Source organism: Puma concolor, chromosome A2 (genome assembly GCF_028749965.1).
Source record: "Puma concolor isolate L17-30 chromosome A2, mPumCon1.1.hap2, whole genome shotgun sequence".
NCBI lineage: Eukaryota > Metazoa > Chordata > Mammalia > Carnivora > Felidae > Puma > Puma concolor.
In genome coordinates, this window is record NC_141668.1 from 76,290,545 (window position 1) to 76,311,213 (window position 20,669).

A 20,669-nucleotide genomic window follows, 5' to 3' on the forward strand; every position below is an offset into this window, starting at 1 on the left:
AGAGGTACGCGTTACCTATAGTTAGGATATTTACTAATGTGTCAGACTTTAAATGAAATCTCAGATTTTTTCCCTTAAAACAACATGTAAACACATGAATATATTTACATGAATATAAATCACAAGAAACCAGATATATATTTTTATTTCTTTGCTTTAATTTTCTTTTTCTATGCATATATTGAGAGTTCCGTTGAAATCTGTAAATTAGAATTTTCACAGGGATCACTCACCTTCACTCTCACACCATTGTAAGAATGCAAGGACTCGAGCATTTCCCTGACACAACATATACTCTTCTGTTAGTAAAGGAGCCACTGATGACAAAGTGGCAATTGCGTGCAGTTGTAATTCTTCATACTGTGCTGCAGACCATTCAATTGTTTTGTGTTTCTCAGGTTTTTTAACATAGGTAAACAAAGCCAAGGTAACTTTGCCATCAATTAATAGCTATGAGAAAGGGCAAAAAGTACTTTATTAGAAGCATAATTAAAAGTTTTATTTAATCTAAGAAAATTAAAAATTTCCAATATTATGTTTTATTATGATCATTAAAAAATTATTTCCTTCCTAAAGATCCCAGCCTATGTTAAATAGCAAAACAAAAAACAAAAACAAAAACAGCAATTGGCTATGATCCCCTTTATCTGGGATATGCACTCTCTAGCTGACAATTATATAAAGCAAGTATTAATGTTTTCATATATGCTGCTTATGTATGTAATTTAGCTTCTGCCTATTATTAAACCACAGTAGCAGAAAATTTGGAGCAAACAAACTGCTGCCATTTCTCTCTTCCCTTCACTTTTTGAAAAAGAAACACTTCACAGACTCAATTGTATACTATAAACAAATCAATTTTATCCAGAATAATGACTATGGCTAACTTTTAAGCACCTGCAATATAACTTATATAAATTTTCTATTCAATGAATTCCACTCAGGTCACAAGCCATATTTATAATTACATGCCTAGAATTTTAAAATGGTACTGAATCCATTATTTCACAAAAACAGAACAAAAATGTATAGCTATTAGAATAGGACAATGTTGACAGTTGACAATTGTCAATGTTATAGCTAATTCTTTTTCTTTTCTTTTCTTTTTTCTTTTCTGTTTTTAGAGAGAGTGTGTGCCAGCAGAGGAGAGGGGCAGAGGTGGGGGGAGAGAGAGAGAATCTCAAGCAGGCTCCACACTCAGCTCAGAGTCCAACACAGGGCATGATCCCACAACCCTGGGATCATGACCTGAGCTGAAATCAAGAGTTGGACACACAACTGACTGAGCCACCCAGGTGTCCCACGGCTAATTCTGATTGATGCTTATATATGGTTCACAAGATAGCAACACATGATATGCTATATTCTATTCAATTTTCTTTTCATTTGGTATTCTTTTTTATTTAAAAAATTTTTAACTTTTATTCATTTTTTGATAGAGACAGAGCATGAGTGGGAGAGGGGCAGAGAGAGACGGAGACACAGAATCTGAAGCAGGCTCCAGGTTCTGAACTGACAGCACAGAGCCCGACGCGGGGCTCAAACTCACGGACCATGAGATCATGACCCGAGCCAAAGTTGGATGCCCAACTGACTAAGCCACCCAGGCGCCCCTTCATTTGGTATTATTCTATAAAGATTTTTTCACAATAACATCTATGATTATTTTCTAAATTTTCTACTAGTCCATGTGGAATGAACACAAGATGTAGATGTGAGAAAATAGGAATAAGAACAACAGCTAGTTCTAGCATTACTATAAGTACTAAGTAGATAATGTTTTCTTAATTTTTTCAATGTTGATGTATTTTTGAGAGAGAGAGAGAGAGAGAGAGCAATTGGGGGAGGTGCAGAGAGAGAGAGAGGGACACAGGATCCGAAGCAGGCTCCAGGTTCTGAGTTGTCAGCACAGAGCCAGATGTGGGACTGAAACTCTTGGACCCTGAGATCATGACCTGAGCCGAAGTGGGGAGCTTAGCCGACTGAGCCACGCAGGTGCCCCTAAGTGGATGTTTTCAAAATACTCCATGAACTTCAAAAAATAGGACATATATTTATCATCGTTACTATTAATGGACCACAAACTTACAACATAAAACAAATTAGTTGATTCCACTGCTTACATACTGTATTAAGAATCTCACCACAGTTGTTATGCTATTTGACTCTGTTGTCAATTAAAATTGGTTTATAAATTGTAGTGTACATTTTGTCTCCATAGCTATCATTTTAATAGTTATAGAAGACTCCACTGTACTAATAAAACCATATTTTATGGAATGATTTTCTATTTGGCAATTCAGAAAATACACTTAGTTTCTATAGAGTATATATTTTTGATGTAAATAATAAAGCTATGGGACATCTGGGTGGCTCAGTCAGTTAAGCGTCTGACTTCAGCTCAGGTCATGATCTCATGGCTGGTGGGTTCAAGCCCCATGTCAGGTTCTGTGCTGACAGCTCAGAGCATGGAGTCTGCTTTGGATTCTGTGTCTACCTCTCTCTCTGCCCCTCCCCCATTTGTGCTCTGTCGCTCTTTCTCTCAAAAATAAGTAAAACACTAAAAAATTAAAAAAAAAAAAAAAGCCATAACTTTAAAGACAATTTTTCTTTCTCTGGGCTTTTTTAGTGTGTGTGTATGTTTTTCAAAGTTGTAATACCGAAAAATCCTGAGCTCCTTTAACCCTCATAATAATTCCATGAGGTAGGTGTTATACCCATTTTGAAATTAAGATATCTGGGATTTTTAGAAACTAGACAGCCTATGTGGGATCACGTTGCTAGAAAATGGCAGCAATGCATTCTGCCTGACTAAAGCCTTAGTCATAATAAGATCAGAGACAGGCTATTAGGCTGGATGGGCCTATATGGATTTTCTTTACTTTTTTTTCTTATTCAAGAGATCTAAATACATAAATAAATCAGTGTGGTTCTCCTGCTTTTATTTGGCTTATGTGGTTTAAATTTAGGTAAATTCACTGTTTATTTTTTTTTTTTAATTTTTTTTTTTCAACGTTTATTCATTTTTGGGACAGAGAGAGACAGAGCATGAACGGGCGAGGGGCAGAGAGAGAGGGAGACACAGAATCGGAAACAGGCTCCAGGCTCTGAGCCATCAGCCCAGAGCCCGACGTGGGGCTCGAACTCACGGACCGCGAGATCGTGACCTGGCTGAAGTCGGACGCTTAACCGACTGCGCCACCCAGGCGCCCCTAAATTCACTGTTTATTAAACAGGTAATCAAAAGAAATTTTGCAAAGATGAAATTCTGCCCAATGAAAGTTACTTTCTATAGTAAACCTATGTGTTGATGAAAGATTTGCAGTCATGAGTTTTAAAAAGTTACACTACAAAGTGAGGCAATTTTAGCTTTGTTTTGATTGTTTTTCTTTTTACCTGTATAGTAGGTAAATCTTTACATAAGATCACAATTATATTGAATAGCAGTTTCTTCAACTCAAAATCTTCATAGGAATTAGAAAGCTTAAGACCTTTTACCAAAGGATTTTGACTTTTAACTGTTAGGAGAAAAAAAAAGAAAATAACAGCTAAAATAATGTATAAAACTCATCAGGAAAATTATAGGTTGAAAGCTTTATAGTTTTTACCTTCATTAAAAGTTGCAAATAGTATCAAATCCCTGGTAAAGCCACATTCCTAATAATAAATACACAGAAGGATGATTTAATTAGATGGAAATTACAGATGTCTATATTTACTTAATATTTAACTATCTTTATCAGATTCCCTTTGTCATTTATTTGACTTCATAAACGACTCACAACAGAAAGGGATGAAAGCAAGAAATGTGAAGCCAGATAAACTTGTAATTTATTTAATATAAACTTCCTTCTGTTGGTTCTAGGAAATATTTTTAGATTACTCTATATTTTATAGGATGCTATTTAAAATTTGGTAAGAACCCAAAATGTATTAAGACTATAAATTACTCGTGTAATTTATTATTTATACCCTTAAGTGACAAAATGAGGGAGAAAGATGTTATTTTCGACAGCTTTTCTTCTTAAACAACCCTGCTTGCCACCTTTACCCCAACCAATCTCATTATGTCAAAGGTTTGGTCAAGAGATAACATAACATTTCCTAGTTAACATTAAAAGCCCTGAAGAATAAACAGAATTGCAAACATTTCAGCATGAGGTAGCTCATTACTGACAGAGATATCCTAATTGGACTTTGTAATTAGGGAGAGTTTACAGGGACAAACCCTGGGCTTTAGAGCTTGCAGCATTTCATTTGTACTGCTTTAGGATCCATATAGTTTCTTTAAAAAAAACTTTTTTTTAATGTTTATTTTTGACAGAGAAAGAGACAGAGTACGAGCCGGGGAGGAGCAGAGAGAGAGGGAGACACAGAATCTGGAGTGAAGTCCAGGCTCTGAGCTGTCAGCACAGAGCCTGATATGGGGCTCGAATTCACAAGCTGTGAGATCATGACCTGAGTCGAAGTCGAAGTCGGATGCTTAACCGACTGAGCCACCCAGATGCCCCCCTATAGTTTGTTTAAATGTGAAGATGTTATATGACTCATAAAATGCACCTGGATGTTTGCAAAGATGCTAATGAGAACTTATTAACTAACCAGGGGCTTCCAGAGAAACATACAGGTCTACCCATACATTGCAGCCTTGAGTAGGAAGCTATGGAGGATTGTTGCCCCATTTGCACATTATAAATTCCATGACTGTTCTTTGTTGGGATCATTTGATAACCATTGATATGAGACTGAGGCCTTCGCTCCCAAATTTCCTTTAAGTACAACTTAGAAAGTGTGTGGCTGATATGTGAATGTCATTGCCAAAGATCTCTACTCTGGGGTGTCAATCATTCAGTAAGGCTCAGCTTCTGGGATGGCAGAGTAGCTCCTATAAAAAACCTTTCTTCAGGTAACAATCATAAACCCTGACCAAAATATAAAAACAATGGTTTTGTGACCAAAACCAAGCAGATGCTGGAAGGGACTCAGAACTTTGAAGAAAGAAATGGATTTCCCATTTTTTAAAAAATGCAAACTGCATGGGTTTCCTTTTTTTAAAAAAATGGCTTTTAGACTGAGGCCAGGCCCTAGTCTACACCTTGTATGGATGATACAACTCAGAGTAAAGCTGTAATCTTAGTGGTTTGAAGACTCAGAGGGCAGAGGTTATCTCAGGGCAACTGCTACTACTGGAATGTGAAAAGAGAAATCCCACATAAAGGAGAGAGCCACAGAAAGGGAACCTCAACTTCTGTGTATAAACTCCCAAATCTCTGGCTAATGCCTGAATCATGCCAGGGCAGGGAATTCTCTAGCATCCCAAGTGAGGCCAAAAGAAATGAACTCAGATTTGACCTGTCATCCACCATAGGGATGAGTAGCCAAACTAAATGCCTATTAATACAAAAAAAGTATATACTTGTCAGAGGAGTACACCAGAATCCATGGTATAGATGCTCATAATAAACCAAAAGACAGGAACTCTCAGCAGAGAAATATAAACTATAAAAAAGGAAACAAAAATTTTTACAAAATCCCAAAAATGTAACATCTGAAATAAAAATGTACTGGATGGAATTAATAACAGAATGAAGAGGATAGAGAAAAAAAAAAAAGTCAGTGAATTTACATATATAGACCAATACAAATTATTGAATTTGAAGAATAGAAAAATTATTGAAAAAAGCGAACAGAGCCTCATGACAAACATACATGTAATCTGAATTACAGAAGAAGAGGAGAGAGAGAGGGGCTGAAAAAATACTTGAATAATGGCCCCAAATTCTCCCAATTTAGTAAAATTAAATACTCAGGAAGCTCTATGAATGAACCTCAAGCAGGATAAACAAACACAAAGAAAACCACATTTTGGCACATCATAGTGAAACTTTTGAAGACCAAAGATAGAATTAAAATCTTGAAAAACAGCCAGAAAGAAATGTGATACACTGTCCATGGGGAAACAAGTTGAAATAATAAATATTTCTTATCAGAAACAATGGAAACCAGAAGATGCTAAAAGATAAAAATGTTCAACTTAAGAATTCTATATTCTGTGAACAAAGACCTCAATAATTAAGCTGAATTAAGGATATTCTCAGATAAAAGAAACTAAGGGAATTTACTGCCAGCAGCCAGCAGATCTCCATCACAAGAAATGGCAAAGGAAATTCTTTAGGTGAAAGAGAAATGATGTCAGATATAAACTCATATTATCAGAAAGCAAAGTAACATATCATAAATGGTAAATATGTAAGTAAATTATAAAATATTAAGAGAATCTCAAGTTTCCAAAAGGTTGCAAAGAAGAACTGGCAGAGTGCAAGGGTATCGGTGACCATAATGACATTACAATATACCTGGGCATCACAACAAAGTTCATAACTATTACAACATAGTTTAGGACTCCTTCCCCCCATACCAACTACTTCCACAATTAAAATTAATGCAATTTGATTCATACTTACAATCATTGGTGCTCCAGGATTTTGAGCTATAATTGTAGTGATTACTAATATATCATTTCTAAGCTGACGATCATAATGACTAAAACCTCTCATAAACAGATTTTTAAATACTTCCTTCAAAGTCCTAGAAAGCAAAATCGTATCTTTAAAACATATTTTTGTAAATGCTACTTAAGTGTCTACCAACAAAAGCCCCATTTCTATTTTTATTTTTTAATGCTTATTTATTTTTGAGAGATAGAACACAATCAGGGGAAGGGCACAGAGAGGAAGACAGCAGATCCAAAGTGGGCTATGCATTGTTAGCACAGAGCCTGATGCAGTGCTCAAACTTACAAACCCCAAGATCATGACCTGAGCTGAAGTCTGAGGCTTAACAGACTAAGCCACCCAGGCACCTCCCCCATTTTCATATTATACTATTCATTTCAAAGTATTTGTAATCTTTTCTACATTTCCAAATCTGCCTCTACATAGGATTCAAATCTCTATCACATAAGAATCCATCAATCCAAATCTATACAAGGTGGGTACAGTGCTCTAAAATAAAGATTAATTCATACCATTTTCCTTTGTAAACTACTTAAAGGCTTTTCTTTGTCGTTAATATTAAAAAGTCCTATACCTCCTTACCAAGGCTAATCAAGCCTTTCACGTTATGGTCCCTGCTAATTAGCTTCATCTCTCCCTATTTTACTATTTTCTGCTCTCGATATATTGAATTTCTTTCAGTTTTTTGTTTTTGTTTTTTAATGTTGCTAGGTTCTATTTTCACTTCTGTTCCCCTGTCTAGGACGCAAAACTCTTCTCTGTTGCCAATTCACATTTATCATTCAGATGCCAAATTAAGGTTCATCAGGAAGTATTTATTAACTCTCTAAATCTACATCAGATTTCCTGTACAATGGGCATTTGTTGCTTTGCCTTCTAGCACTCATTTGTCCTTCTTCTTCTTTCTCTTCTTTCTTTCCTCTTTCTTCTGTTCTCCTTTCTTCTTCCTCCTCCTTATTCTTCTTCTCATTATTATTATTACTATTGAAAGATTTTATTTTTTAAAGTAATCTCTACACCCAATGTGGGGCTTGAACTCACAACCATGAGATCAAGAGTCTCATGATGTACTGAATGACCCAGCCAGGTGCCCCTCACTTGCCCTTCTTATGATAACACTACCCGTATTTTTATTTGGGCATTTACTCTTTCCCCATTTTTGGTCTTGCAAAGATGCCTTCAGCTTCCTTTTAGCCAGAACATTTCTTTGTCACTAGTAATTCATTCTGGAATGGCATATAGCCAATCCAGACTACGCAGGGCCTACAGGGACTCAATTCGAAATATTTTCTTTGGACTTTCAGAATAGCAAGTCTTTTCTGCTTCATTTGGGGTTGTGATGATATGAACGTACACTTCCTAGGTCTCACCTTGTGGATCTTAGGAATAAAGATAACACACTGGAAGACTGCAAAGGGATGATGAGGGCCCAACTCCTTTTATTTGCTGAGCCTTGACTACAACTGCCCACGAAACAAGTTTTATCCTTGACTTTGTAGTTACATAAGCCCATAAATATCCTAAATGGTTTAAATCTGTTGGTCTGGGTGTGCTGATTCACTCTTTTCTAAAGAACATGTAGCACCTTGTGATAATGTCTTTCATAACATTTAGTTGCTATTGACTTGTCCATCTCCTAACATCTTACAAATTCCATGAAAGCAGAGACCATGTCTGCATTGGTTTCATTTGCATTTCTATGGCCTAGTAGTGAAGTTGGCACAGAGAAGACAATTACTTGATGAATAAATAAGTAACTTAAAGGCTCACTTATATTTCTTGTTAATGCTTATTGCAACATCTGGAAGACAGTAAGTACTCAAAAATAAGTTTAGTGAATGAACAAATGAAGTAGTTCTTTTAAATGTATAATTTTACTTTATACTTATTCAGAGACATAACTTAGTTTTAATTAATCTACTTTAAAAGCTTTCCAAATAGAAAAAAAATGGCTTGATGTGCAGATGCATTTATACCACAGCATAAAAGTGATGTCCTGAAACATAGCCATTACATGACTCAAAACCCTAATTAAACACATATTCAAACAAGGATGTTAGTGATGTCACTGGCTATCATTTTAAGGTTAAAAAGCATTCCTATCTAACTACATACTTACAGCAAACATTCCAAGTTACTAAGCTGTTGTATGATTTCTTCCTTTGAAGATTTTTCCAATAAGTTCCAAAGTATTTCTGATGAACGAAACAGAAGCTGTCCAGAGGGATCTGGGTCATTGAGGTGGGCACAGATTCCACTGGCTGCTTGGGCTTTCATCATTAAAGTACAATTAACTTCTTAAAATAAATTTAAAAGTTATTTATGTTGTATAGTCTTGACATTGTTAAATAAAAACAAAAATAGTTGAGAATGAAGTATTTAAATTTAATAATATACAAACCAGAAGTTGAAAGATGTTGCAGAGCTTTAAGTACCCAAAGCTTCTCAACAAGTTGATTTTCAAGTAAGGCCAATGACTGGACCATTTTTTTTGCCAATCCTCCAACTTCAGCCATCTTAATCTTGTATGATGAACTTGCTTGCTGGTAACCTAAAAACAATTAGTTAAAAAATATGTACAGTTATTTCACATAGTAATCATCTATGTTCAGACAAAGGAATGAGTAATTTATTATTATAAACAACAGCAATAACAACTTAAAAAGTGTATGGCATTTTAAAATGGTATAGCACAAGGACAGGCAAACTTTTTCTGTAAAAGGCCAAGTAATAAGTATTTTAGGTTTTGCAAGTTATAAGGTTTCTGTCTCAAATACTCAACTCTGCTACCATAGCACAAAAACAAGCATAAGTAATACAGAAAATAAATGGATGTAGCTGTGTTCCAATAAACCTTTATTGACAGTGGGCTGATTTTAGCTTTGGGGTCCATAGTTTGCTGGTCCCTGGTGTAAAATTTGAAATAGGACCGCAGATCCGAGGGGGCACATCTTGAATTCTAAAAAGGAGCAAAATATTTCTTATTTGTCCGTAGATATGCCTCCCCACAAAGAAAAGTGGTATGATTACAAATACTAAATGTTTTCACTATTTAAGTCAATGCATTACTTCAGTTGCTTTCAAGGAAAAATGATGATGTGACATGACAATGACATAAGTGAAAATATAATGCTGTTTTGATAAATGCTAGTGAATAAAATGGTATTTTAGGAAAGTGTGATTCTTGGCAATGCATAAGAATTTCCTTCTGCCTTAGTTCCTATGAGAAACATTACCTCCTCTTTTGACATAATTGCACAGGTGCCTGCCTGACTACATTCAATGAGAAACATTAAATAAACATTAGAGGGTACTTGCTCACTTGATGCAGCTATTTCCTCTCTTGGTGCTGTGAATTATCTAGCTCCCTGACTTCTTCACTTTTGAAACCAATGAAGTTCTTTGACTTTGCCATAGTTCTGAGAGGTCTGTCAGTTTGTGTTATCTTTCTGAATCTCATCTTTGGCAATGGACAAGGCCCTGTTCATTTCTGGGATGGGCTCTCTATGGTATACCCTAGTTACTTACTTTAGGAATTTAAAAAGTATGGAGAAGAAAAAAAAAAAGAGTATGGAGAGGAAAGCAAAAATTGCCTGTAATTTCACTATCAAGAGATAGCAACATTAAGATTTTGGTATATTTCTTGCTAATATTCTTAATGTATGCATATAATTTTAACAATATACTTATATGTGGAATTTTATATTCGATTGCAGCCACTAAACATTTTTTAAGATTCTCCCCATTCTGTAAAATATTTTCCCAAATCATGATTTTTAATTCCATACTAATCTATCATATGGATGGACCAAAATGTACTTTTAAACTCCCTATATCTTTTTCTATTGAGTTCTATTTCTATGGAAGCATATAGTAATATTAAGGCTCATGGACTGGATTCCTGACTCCAGGGCTGTCTCTTAAATTGTTCTACTGAGGACTTTTCTCTGTGGTTCCAGATGTCCAGCCATGCCTACCACTAAAAACCAACTGTGTGACAGTGAGAGCATTGCCTAGGGCTCCTAAATTTTGGAGCCTGATTAAATTAAGGTCAGCCTCACCACACTTTAACTACTCTGTTTTATCTTAGACATCATTTGTCACTCTTTCTTTCTATCTTAAAGGGTGCCTGTCTCTTGCCAAGGTTAACCCTATCCCTGTGCTCTTAATTCCATCCTCTTCATGCTTTCTTTGGGACTTTCACCCTCCCATTTTCGAGTTACTAGCTTCTTGTTGTGTCTACAAACCTCATTTTCCCCTCTCCTATAAACAAATAAAAAGCAGTAAAACCCAAATATCCCTCTTTGATCTTCCTACCAGCTCAGCTCTTCTCCATCTTCTTCTTTTTTCTTCACCACCTGATCTCACAATTTAAGTAAGCATTCACTGCCTCTACTCCCTTACTCCCCCTGCCTCTCTTCTGACAATCCTGTACCTGCCCTGACCACCTCATGGCAATACATCTACCAAAGGCTAGCTACAACTTTTCAGGTACCATATTAATTTGGCCTTTTCATTCATCAATCACCGAAGCCTTTACTACAGTATTTGATGCTAAAACCACTTCTTCCTTCATCAAATTTTTCATTCATTGGTGCCTAAGACATAACAGTCCTGAGGTTTTCTTTCTCCTCATTGAGGCTTTCACTGCTGATTTCTTTGGGTCATTTTTTTCCACATGTCAATATGGGCACTCACTGTCCATGCTGCCATTCTTGCTCCTTGGCTATTCATATGCTTTATCTCCAGGCAAACTGAACTATCCTGATGGCTTCAACTTTCATCTCTATTTGTATAAATTCCAAACCTATATTTCTGGTCTATTCTAAGTATCCATTGTCTACTATCTACCAAACACTTCTACCTGTCTATATCACCAATAATTCAAATGTGACATTTAATAATCTCCTTACTCTGTGCTTCAGAGGTCTTTCCATTTTCCTTAGTCATAAGTAATGTTTCTTTACTACCATAGCTTATTTCCTCATCTCTTAAGAAACATATCACTTAGGGGCGCCTGGGTGGCGCAGTCGGTTAAGTGTCCGACTTCAGCCAGGTCACGATCTCGCGGTCCGGGAGTTCGAGCCCCGCGTCGGGCTCTGGGCTGATGGCTCGGAGCCTGGAGCCTGTTTCCGATTCTGTGTCTCCCTCTCTCTCTCTGACCCTCCCCCGTTCATGCTCTGTCTCTCTCTGTCCCAAAAATAAATAAACGTTGAAAAAAAAAAATTTTTTAAAAAAGAAACATATCACTTAAATTATTTATGTCTTCTCTCCCTTCCTATACTGATTATAAATTATAGAAACTATGAAGGTAGAAACTATATCCTAAATAATATCATCCACAATGCAAGTGCCCCCTGGCTTGATACCACCCATTTCAGGGTGACTCATTTTACCATTATATATTAAGATCCCTTAGCTATAATATACAGAACTTTCTTCCCAAAGATGAGTGAGAATGTTATTAGCATTTAGAATTTAACATCTAATTGGGTGGAAACGATATTGTGAATAATTATAGAAGAGTTAGAGAAACAATAAATAATATCATTAACAGTATTAAATAACATTAATAATAATAATAACAATTAAACTAATTTAGGCATTACTTTTAAAACTGTATCCTAAATATTTAGTATTAGAATAAAAATATCATGCAAATAATTATATATATATGTGTATATATATACATATATGTGTGTGTATCTATCTATATACATATACACATATATACACCCATATATATCCTTCTTATAAAGGTCATGGATTTAATGATTTCTTTGGAGTCTTCCAGAACAACAGACAATATCTTAAGAGTAATTGGGTGAGGTTTTCCAAGAACCACTGACTCATCAAGACCCCTGGCTCTAGGGCGTAAGTGACTTATGGAGATGTGCACAGGACCACAATCCTCAATAAAAACTACAGGCCCCAAGCAAAGACAAGACTCATTCTTCTTTCCTTTCTGAGTCTCCCAGATGCTCTATCCATATTTACACTCTATGTCTTCAATAAACTCTGCTCTTACTACCTCTCAGCTTGTGTTTGAGTCCTGTGGGAATACCTCTGGGTCCTTGGATCCCACTAGCTTGCATCAATCCCACCATGTCTTTGTAGGTTCAAAGAGACAGAATAATGTTTTGTAGACGTAAGTTGTTACTAAAAGACCATTGAAAACTTCACCTGTAATATGCTTCTTTGGTGGTTCTGCATGATAGAAGTCAACAATACACTTACAAATTTGTATCCTCAATTCAGAATTTGGTATTTTCATTAATTCACCTGCCAGAAAGATAAATGAATGCTATTTAATAACACTGTCATAAGTTTATTTGCAAATTTAAATGTGTGAGTAATATGATTAAAAATATCCTCACTGGAAATTCAAGCTGGATCATGTATTTTATACATGCACACACATACACAACATCCATACATGAAATACCTTGGATCTATCCTTATAACATTTGGCCCCTCAATCAACTCAACCTCTTCTTCCCAAGGAGAAAGGAATGGTGATTAATAGCATAAATGCTGGAACCAGAGGGTTTTAAGATTAAATACTGGCTCTGCCATTTACTACCTATGTAAACTTGTATGTTTTCTCATCTATAAAATTTGTATAACAACAGTTTCCACTTTAAAGATTGCTGTGGGGATTAAATGAGTTAATATGAGAAAAAGCTGAGAATAGAGTCTGGCATATAATAAGTTACTATTATCATTTTGGCAAGATATGGGTTATACACACACACACATATGCACATGTGTGCGTGTGTGTGTCCCAACTGGAGACTGGAGTTGGGAGAATCAACTTCAGGGCTGAACCAGATCTTGGTGGAATCTGTGAGGGAAACAGATAATGAGGTGTTCCTGGAAGATCTGTGATTTGCATTAGGATTTGCACAATGTTCACCTCTGGGAGTGGTAGTGAGTAGGGACACAAATGGACCAAAGGAGAAAGCACATAGGAAAGCTTCACACTTGCTTTAGGAGTATCTATCTGCAAAAAATACCACTAAAATAAAAAAAAGAAGAAGAAGAAAAGAAGACCATTTCCAGATGATTCCCTTAATTTTTTGAACACTTCCTTTTATGTTGAAAAATCATTACATTTTGGAAAAACTTAGTCAACAGAAACAACTAAACTTTTCCAACAAAACTAAACAAGTTTACGGGAAATTCTAAGGTTTCTCATCTGCTCCCCACCCTTTTAGTTCTTGTAAGTTTAGATCATTTCTCACGGTTTCCTGTTTTATCTCAGGACAGAGTACCAACATTTTCCCTCATACGTTTCCAAAATCCTGCTCTTGAATCAGAAATAATTATCACTTAGAAGAAAAAAGTAATATGACTTACTACTAGGTAGAAGCTGGAAGTTATTAGTAAAAATGAACATTTGTTCAACCCCTTATACTCTACACAATTATTTTAGCTTAAAACTCATCTTTTCAGCAATTAAAAAATAAGGGACAGGACAGTAGTATTTGCAGTCAATAATCAGTGAAGGGAGCTCATTTTAGGCAAAGAGTTCATACTTCCTTCATTCTTCTATAGGCAGGCAAGCAGTTATTCAGCAAAGACCAGACTGACACAGTAATAAAGAGCCATGTATTTATCATACAAATGCCTGCCAACACTCTTATGGAGGCAACATTTAAAAACAATAAGGGCAATAGAGGCATTTTTTAATGTTATCATCCAAACATGCATCTTTTTTTTTTAATGTTTATTTATTTATTTTGAGATAGAGAGAGAAAGGGAGAGGGGCAAAGAGATAGGGAAAGAGAGTATCCCAAGCAGGCTCTGTGCTTGGGCCCAGTCCCACAAACCATGAGATCATGACCTGATCTGAAATCACGAGTCAGATGCTTAACTGACTGAGTCACCCAGGTGCCCCCAAACCTACATCTTTTATGTATTAATGTTATCATGTCCTCCTTTGGGTTGGCTTCCCATTGTAAATTTCCACTGAAGGTAGAGATTCACAGAGTTCAAGTTTCCTATTAGTTTCCAGCCTGCCTGCTCCTTAAGGTCATCTTATCTAACTCCCCACATTTATTCTAATTTCCTCGACACCCTTACTCCATTCTAGCCCATAATAATTTCTCCCAGAATCTACCATAGAAGACTAATGAAACTTATTTAGATATAAAAGGATGTCTCACCATTTTATGATTTTATATAAAATTTTAGATTATTTAATGAGCAATTTGGATCCCAATGATTCTAGCAATCAATTAGACTAGCAATTATGAGAGTTTAACATTGAAAACATTTTTGTGATTACTGAGAGGAACACATGTCTGATTTACAAAAAAAGTTAAATATTTCAACAAACTAAATAACATCAAGACAAATAAACATCTGCCAGTCCTTAAATTAAGGAACACAGAATCTTGTTGGTATTATAAAATGCCTAAGTGGATAATGATAACAAAAATTATCATCAAGCACGCTATGATTAATTCCCAACCAAAAACAAGAAAAGAACCTACATTTGAGGAACTCTAAGACTTAGTATATAAGACACTTTTTTTCTTGACAGTAGGGCCTGTCATATGTTACACCCCTCTACCTTAAGGAAATCTTAACTTACCCAGAAGAGCGATTGAATTAGCAGTATCTTCAGCATATGTTATTTCATCCGATACTTTCTTTTTCAAAAATGGCAAGCTTCAGTAAGAATGAAGAACAAATGAATTATGTTTAATAAAGTCTGTAATTGAGCCATTTGTAAAGTATGAGAAATCTTCCTTTCTAAAGAAAACAATGAAAATAATATCCTATTCTGTAGCCCTGGGAGAATTGGCAACCATCAAAAAAATTTTTCTTTCTAACTAAGTGACCAGAAGGAAAATAGGCTTATAAAAATAAAGAGAGATGGACATAAAAGGCAAAGGTTAAGAAAGCCATCTTGCAACACTGTATAAATAAAAAACTTAAGAATCCTCTTTTCTCTCTGAAGGCAAAGTAATAATGGATTACACGTATACCTCTATCAAAATTAGGAAGACACTGAATAATCAGATACAAATCACAGACCTCGGCTTACCTAGAACTTGAAAACTGCTCTGCTCAGGGGCTTTTAAAGTTCTGAAAATCTGATAGATGAATGGTCTATTTGTTCTCAAAGGTTAGTGACCTTTTCCTTATTAACTGGATTTTCCTTATTAACTGGATTAACTGGATCCTTGTTACCATCCACAAAATAACAAATACACTTTTTAAGACTCTAAAGAATCCAAGTTAACAAATATTAATTATATTAGACTTCTATTTCACAGCTACTATAAGCAAAGCTATTTGAAAATAATTTATTTAAAAATCATAAAAAGCAGGGCATTCAAACCTAAGTCATTAGTCTAAATGTGAAAGGAGAGATAAAAGTTATTTCTTAAATACAAAATATTAACTATTTTGGCATTTCATGAGTTCAAAATTTGAATCTCCTGTACTATATAAAGTATAATATATCCTCTCTATAGGACTTTTAATTCATGCTTTTCAAGAAAAATTTAAAGATATTTCAAGGGAAAGCTTTGAAAAGCACAATTTTATAAATGCCACAGAGATTCATTTTTTAGTGTTTGTTAGAACTTTTCATTTGAAACCAGTAACTTATTACTTGTTATCCAGCTCGTTGTTGAATCTCTAAAGTGAAGAACTCTAAAATTACCTTTTGTCCTCAAACTTTTCTACCAAAGAAAACAACCTAAAAGATAAAGCTAGAAAAGTTCCCCCCAAAAGGTTATGAAAATAATATGCATTACATCTCTGATGTAGTGAGAAAAACATAGGCACCAAAAACAGAAAGGCTAGGTTTTATTTTTTATTTTCAGTGTTTTTATCTCCCAAAAATGTCTTGAGGAAAGAATCAATCATGTGAGGGTGAGGTATGGAGAAATGCAGGATGAAAGCAGAAATTATGAAAGAAAACTATTAAATAATTTGAATAATTATGAAATATGAGGGAAAGTGAAGAGTGCAATTCAAGTCTGTCATATTATGTAAGGAAATATTCAGTTGCAGCTTTCACACAGAACCAGTTCTTGGTCAAGCTCCATAAGAGAATTGCTGTTGAAAGTAATGCTTATAAACCTGGTATTCTAGGACTTGCAGAGCCTCAGAATTTGAAATGATAACAATATAATCCACATCAATATCATAATTTGCAATTAGTACATTAAAAAAAAAGAGAGAGAGGGAGGGAGCCAAACCATAAGAGACTCTTAACAACTGAGAATAAACTGAGGGTTGATGGGGGGTGGGAGGGAAGGGAAAGTGGGTGATGGGCATTGAGGAGGGCACCTGTTGAGATGAGCACTGGGTGTTGTATGGAAACCAATTTGACAATAAATTTCATATTAAAAAAAAAAAGTTATTTAAAAGCACCAGAGCAATAATTTACTTCTTTTTTTTTTCATGGTCTGTATTAAAAAGTAAGGTATGGTAAAGGTATTCAATAAATGATTTTTGATTATTTTATTCAGATATCAAAGAAATTAAATGTATATAGTTATAAAATTTTATAATATTATTGCTACTAAACCTAAAAGTGAGAGTTAAAACTACCATATATATATGCTCCTACTAGTGTTATTTGTGTATTAAAAGAAACATGCTATTTAAAAAGTTGAATTGTTAGAAAGATTTAGAAGGTTAAATTATCAGAAAGGTTTATTCCTACTTTGAGAAATCTCCTCTACTATATTATATTGAAACCTAAAAATGGATGTCTTGATTAGCTACTATGTGGCAGCAAGGAAGCAGAAGATATTCCTAGTTGCCCCAAATGGGTGAAGAAACAATAGTATGGAGGATAGAATATATTAATTTTATAATGCTGACCTCTAATTTACATTTAAAATATATATACCAAAAATAACTGGTGACATTTTATTCTTCATTGGAATTTGAAAAATCAATAAACATGACTCAGAAGTTAATATATCTTTGAGAGCCAAATTTTCTAAACAGAGAAAAAAATACTAGGCAAACTATTTAGTATTGTTCATAAATTTTCTCAAAAATTCTCTAAAAAAATCATAACTTCTGGCTTTCATCTCGCATTTATCATTAACTTGAGAGCAACTTATTGTGAGAAAAAATTTTAATATAGTTTAATCTCTTGTGGCTAGAATCTCCCATTACAATAAAATTGACCACCTCTGAAATATCAACTGGAATCAAGTGATCCAGTGAAGTTTTTGAGTTCTTTATCACATACTATACCATGATGCATATCTTTGTAACATAAAATAAAATATAATAATCTGCTACATGCTAATGTAAAATAAAGTTAAAGAAAAAAACTTACCCACATAATTTTAGGATATTAAATGCAGATTCTATAAAGTGGGGCTGGTTTTCAATTTTTTCTGCACACAGATTCAGAATTTTAAATATTTGTGCTAAATCCCTTAGGGGCTTTAATATTTTTAGTTAAGAAATAAAATTAAGATTAATATTTTTATTAACATACTCTATAGCACTTCTCTCAAGAAAGTCTATAGAATTCCATCTATTTTGTTAAATGTGGTTGACACTTTTATTTTTTATTTTTTGACACTTTTAATTATACTAATTTTGAAGTCTAAAGACGAAAACTTGGAACCATATATTTTTTAGGAATATTATTTAATTTTTGTCTCAGTAATCACTTATTCAAAATATCATTTTCCCTTACCACACCTTTAGAATTTGATTACCAACTACTACACCATGGATTCAGCTGATAAATAACTTACTATTGGCAATAAGAAATAACACATAGAAAAAAATAATAGCTCAGTTTTATACTTTGTTTCCCCCACACACACACAAAACATACACTGCTCCAGAATAAGCAACCCAAACCTACCTTATTTATTTTATTAACATTATTCAGATGCATGTTCTTACTTTTATGTTGTAAATTGGCTGAGATTTTATTTCATTTAAAACTTATGAAATGAGGGGCACCTGGGTGGCTCAGTCAGTTAAGCATCCAGATTCAGCTCAGGTCATGATCCCATGGTTAGTGAGTTTGATCCCTGCATGGGGCTCTGTGCTGACAGTGGGGAGCCTGGAGCCTGCTTCAAGTTCTGTGTCTCCCTCTCTGCCCCTTGCCCACTCATTCTGTCTCTCTCTCAAAAATGAATAAACATTAAGAAAAAACTAATGAAATAAAAATTTTGCTTTTATATTAGTCTAAAAGCAAAATTTATCTTCTCTAAATCTTGAGGTAACAGCACCTTTTATCTATTTAAAAACCCCAATTGGTGGGTGCCTGGGTGGCTCAGTCAGTTAAGCATCCAACTTTGGTTCGGGTCATGACCTCATGGTTGGTGGGTTTGAGCCCCACATCAGGCTCTCTGCTGTCACCACAAAGCTTGCTTTGGATCCTCTGTCCTCTTTCTTTACCCCTACCTGGCTCTGCTCCCACTCTCTCCCTTTCAAAAATAGATGAACATTAAAAACAAACAAACAAACAAACAAAACCCCACCTGGTGCATAACAGCCAGTTCTGGAACTCTCTGTTACCAATCTGGTAAGATGACTACAGAGAGTGAGAGTTTCCTGTGACAATTGCACTGCCTTTTATAATAGCTAATATATGCAAAGGTTAAAACAGTAACAACAACAACAACCACCCAACAATAAACTGGTTCTTAAACACAGTTTTGAGCTGCACTGGTTTCCACATATTCTGATCAGGGTGGTATATACAGTGGAAATAATATATTTATATAATGTTTTGCAGGTTATCAAGCACCTGCATGTACATTATCTAGCCTTCCTAACAACATGATGAGGTGCTGTTATCCCTATTTTCTTAAGAGGTGGAGAAGTTAGTACGTTTATCAACAGTACAAATAATCAGGTAAATTGGTAAAAATAAGACTTTGACTTGACCCTCCTAACTACATCCATTGGGGCACCTGTCAAGTGACTCTTTTGGCACAGGTCATAATCTCACAGTTGTGAGATCAAGCCCTGCATTGGGCTCAGTGTGGAGCACAGAGCCTACTTGGGATTTTCTCTCTCTCCCTCTCTCATTGCCTCTCTCCCCTGCTTGTGCTCCTTCTCTCTCAAAATAAATAAATATACTTTTTAAAAATTGCCATTATCTGTGCAGAGTTAATCGCATTATAGTGTTTCTTCAATTTTATATTCCCTGGTAAACAAAAAATATAATTCTGTGAAAAATACAAAATGTTAGATATTTTCTGTGGTAGACAGAATAATGGATTGCCCAAAGTTGTCCATACCTTAATTCCTAGAACTTGGAATGCAAATGTTACCTTACATGGCAAAGGGACTTTTCAGATGTGATTATGTTAAAAGCCTTGAGATGGGACTGTTATCCGAGATTATCCAGGTAGGCCCAAAGTAATCACAGGGGTTCTACATGGGAAAGAGAGAGGCAGGAGAGGATCACAAAAGATGTGACCACAGAAGCAGAGATGAGAGTGGTGCTACTCTGAGGAAGGGGCCATGAGCCAAGGAATGCCGGCCACCTTAAAAGCTGGGAAAAGCAAAGACAGGGATTCACATCTAGAGCCTTCAGAAGGAACCAGCCCTGCCAGCACCTGACGTCAGCCCAGTGAGGCTGATTTTGGACTTGTGACCTCAAGAACTGTAAGAAAAAGCTTTAGGATGTTTGGTGACACTAAGTTTGGGGTAATTTGTTATAGCAGCAAGAGGAAATGAATACATTTTCTAATAAAAATTCTCCCATTTCAGGATAAATGAAACAAACCCATAAAGACCTAGATACAGATATAGATATATGTAAAGGATACAAGTCCATTCTGATAACACTGCACCAGTTTCTTGACAGATTTAAGTTGTTCTTCTTCTAAATCATCCTAAAACAAGTTATCTATTTTAGTTCTTTTGTACTGTTAAATATGTTGAAATATTAAAAATTTTCCTGAATATAAAAAGAAAGTAAATTGAAACTGTTAATTATTAAATTACTATATTATAATGCAAGCATTATAAAATATTTCCTCAAACAGTGAAGGTAAAAATAAATATATCATTTAAATTTGATTAGGAAGGGGCACCTGGGTGGCTCAGTCGGTTAAGTGTCTGACTTCGGCTCAGGTCATGATCTCACAGTTCATGGATCCGAGCCCTGTGTTGGGCTGGGCTCCGGGCTGACAG

General features: G+C 35.2%; 1 protein-coding gene across 2 annotated transcripts in view; it reads right to left on the minus strand.

Annotated features, from left to right (window-relative positions):
• Nucleotides 1–20,669, minus strand: part of CFAP69 (cilia and flagella associated protein 69) — a 62,674-nt gene that overhangs the window by 29,139 nt on the left and 12,866 nt on the right. Inside the window, exons 3-12 of one of the 2 annotated variants that reach the window (XM_086696543.1) lie at nucleotides 20,303–20,368; nucleotides 17,836–17,945; nucleotides 15,115–15,191; nucleotides 12,699–12,797; nucleotides 8,917–9,066; nucleotides 8,635–8,809; nucleotides 6,465–6,588; nucleotides 3,609–3,657; nucleotides 3,397–3,518; nucleotides 234–450 (exon numbers count right to left, since the gene is read on the minus strand). In XM_086696543.1, coding sequence (XP_086552669.1) covers nucleotides 234–450; nucleotides 3,397–3,518; nucleotides 3,609–3,657; nucleotides 6,465–6,588; nucleotides 8,635–8,809; nucleotides 8,917–9,066; nucleotides 12,699–12,797; nucleotides 15,115–15,191; nucleotides 17,836–17,945; nucleotides 20,303–20,368 — 1,189 coding nt within the window. Of the gene's footprint in view, nucleotides 1–233; nucleotides 451–3,396; nucleotides 3,519–3,608; nucleotides 3,658–6,464; nucleotides 6,589–8,634; nucleotides 8,813–8,916; nucleotides 9,067–12,698; nucleotides 12,798–15,114; nucleotides 15,192–17,835; nucleotides 17,946–20,302; nucleotides 20,369–20,669 lie in introns of both variants that reach the window. The other variant, XM_025929744.2, reaches the window with a different exon arrangement.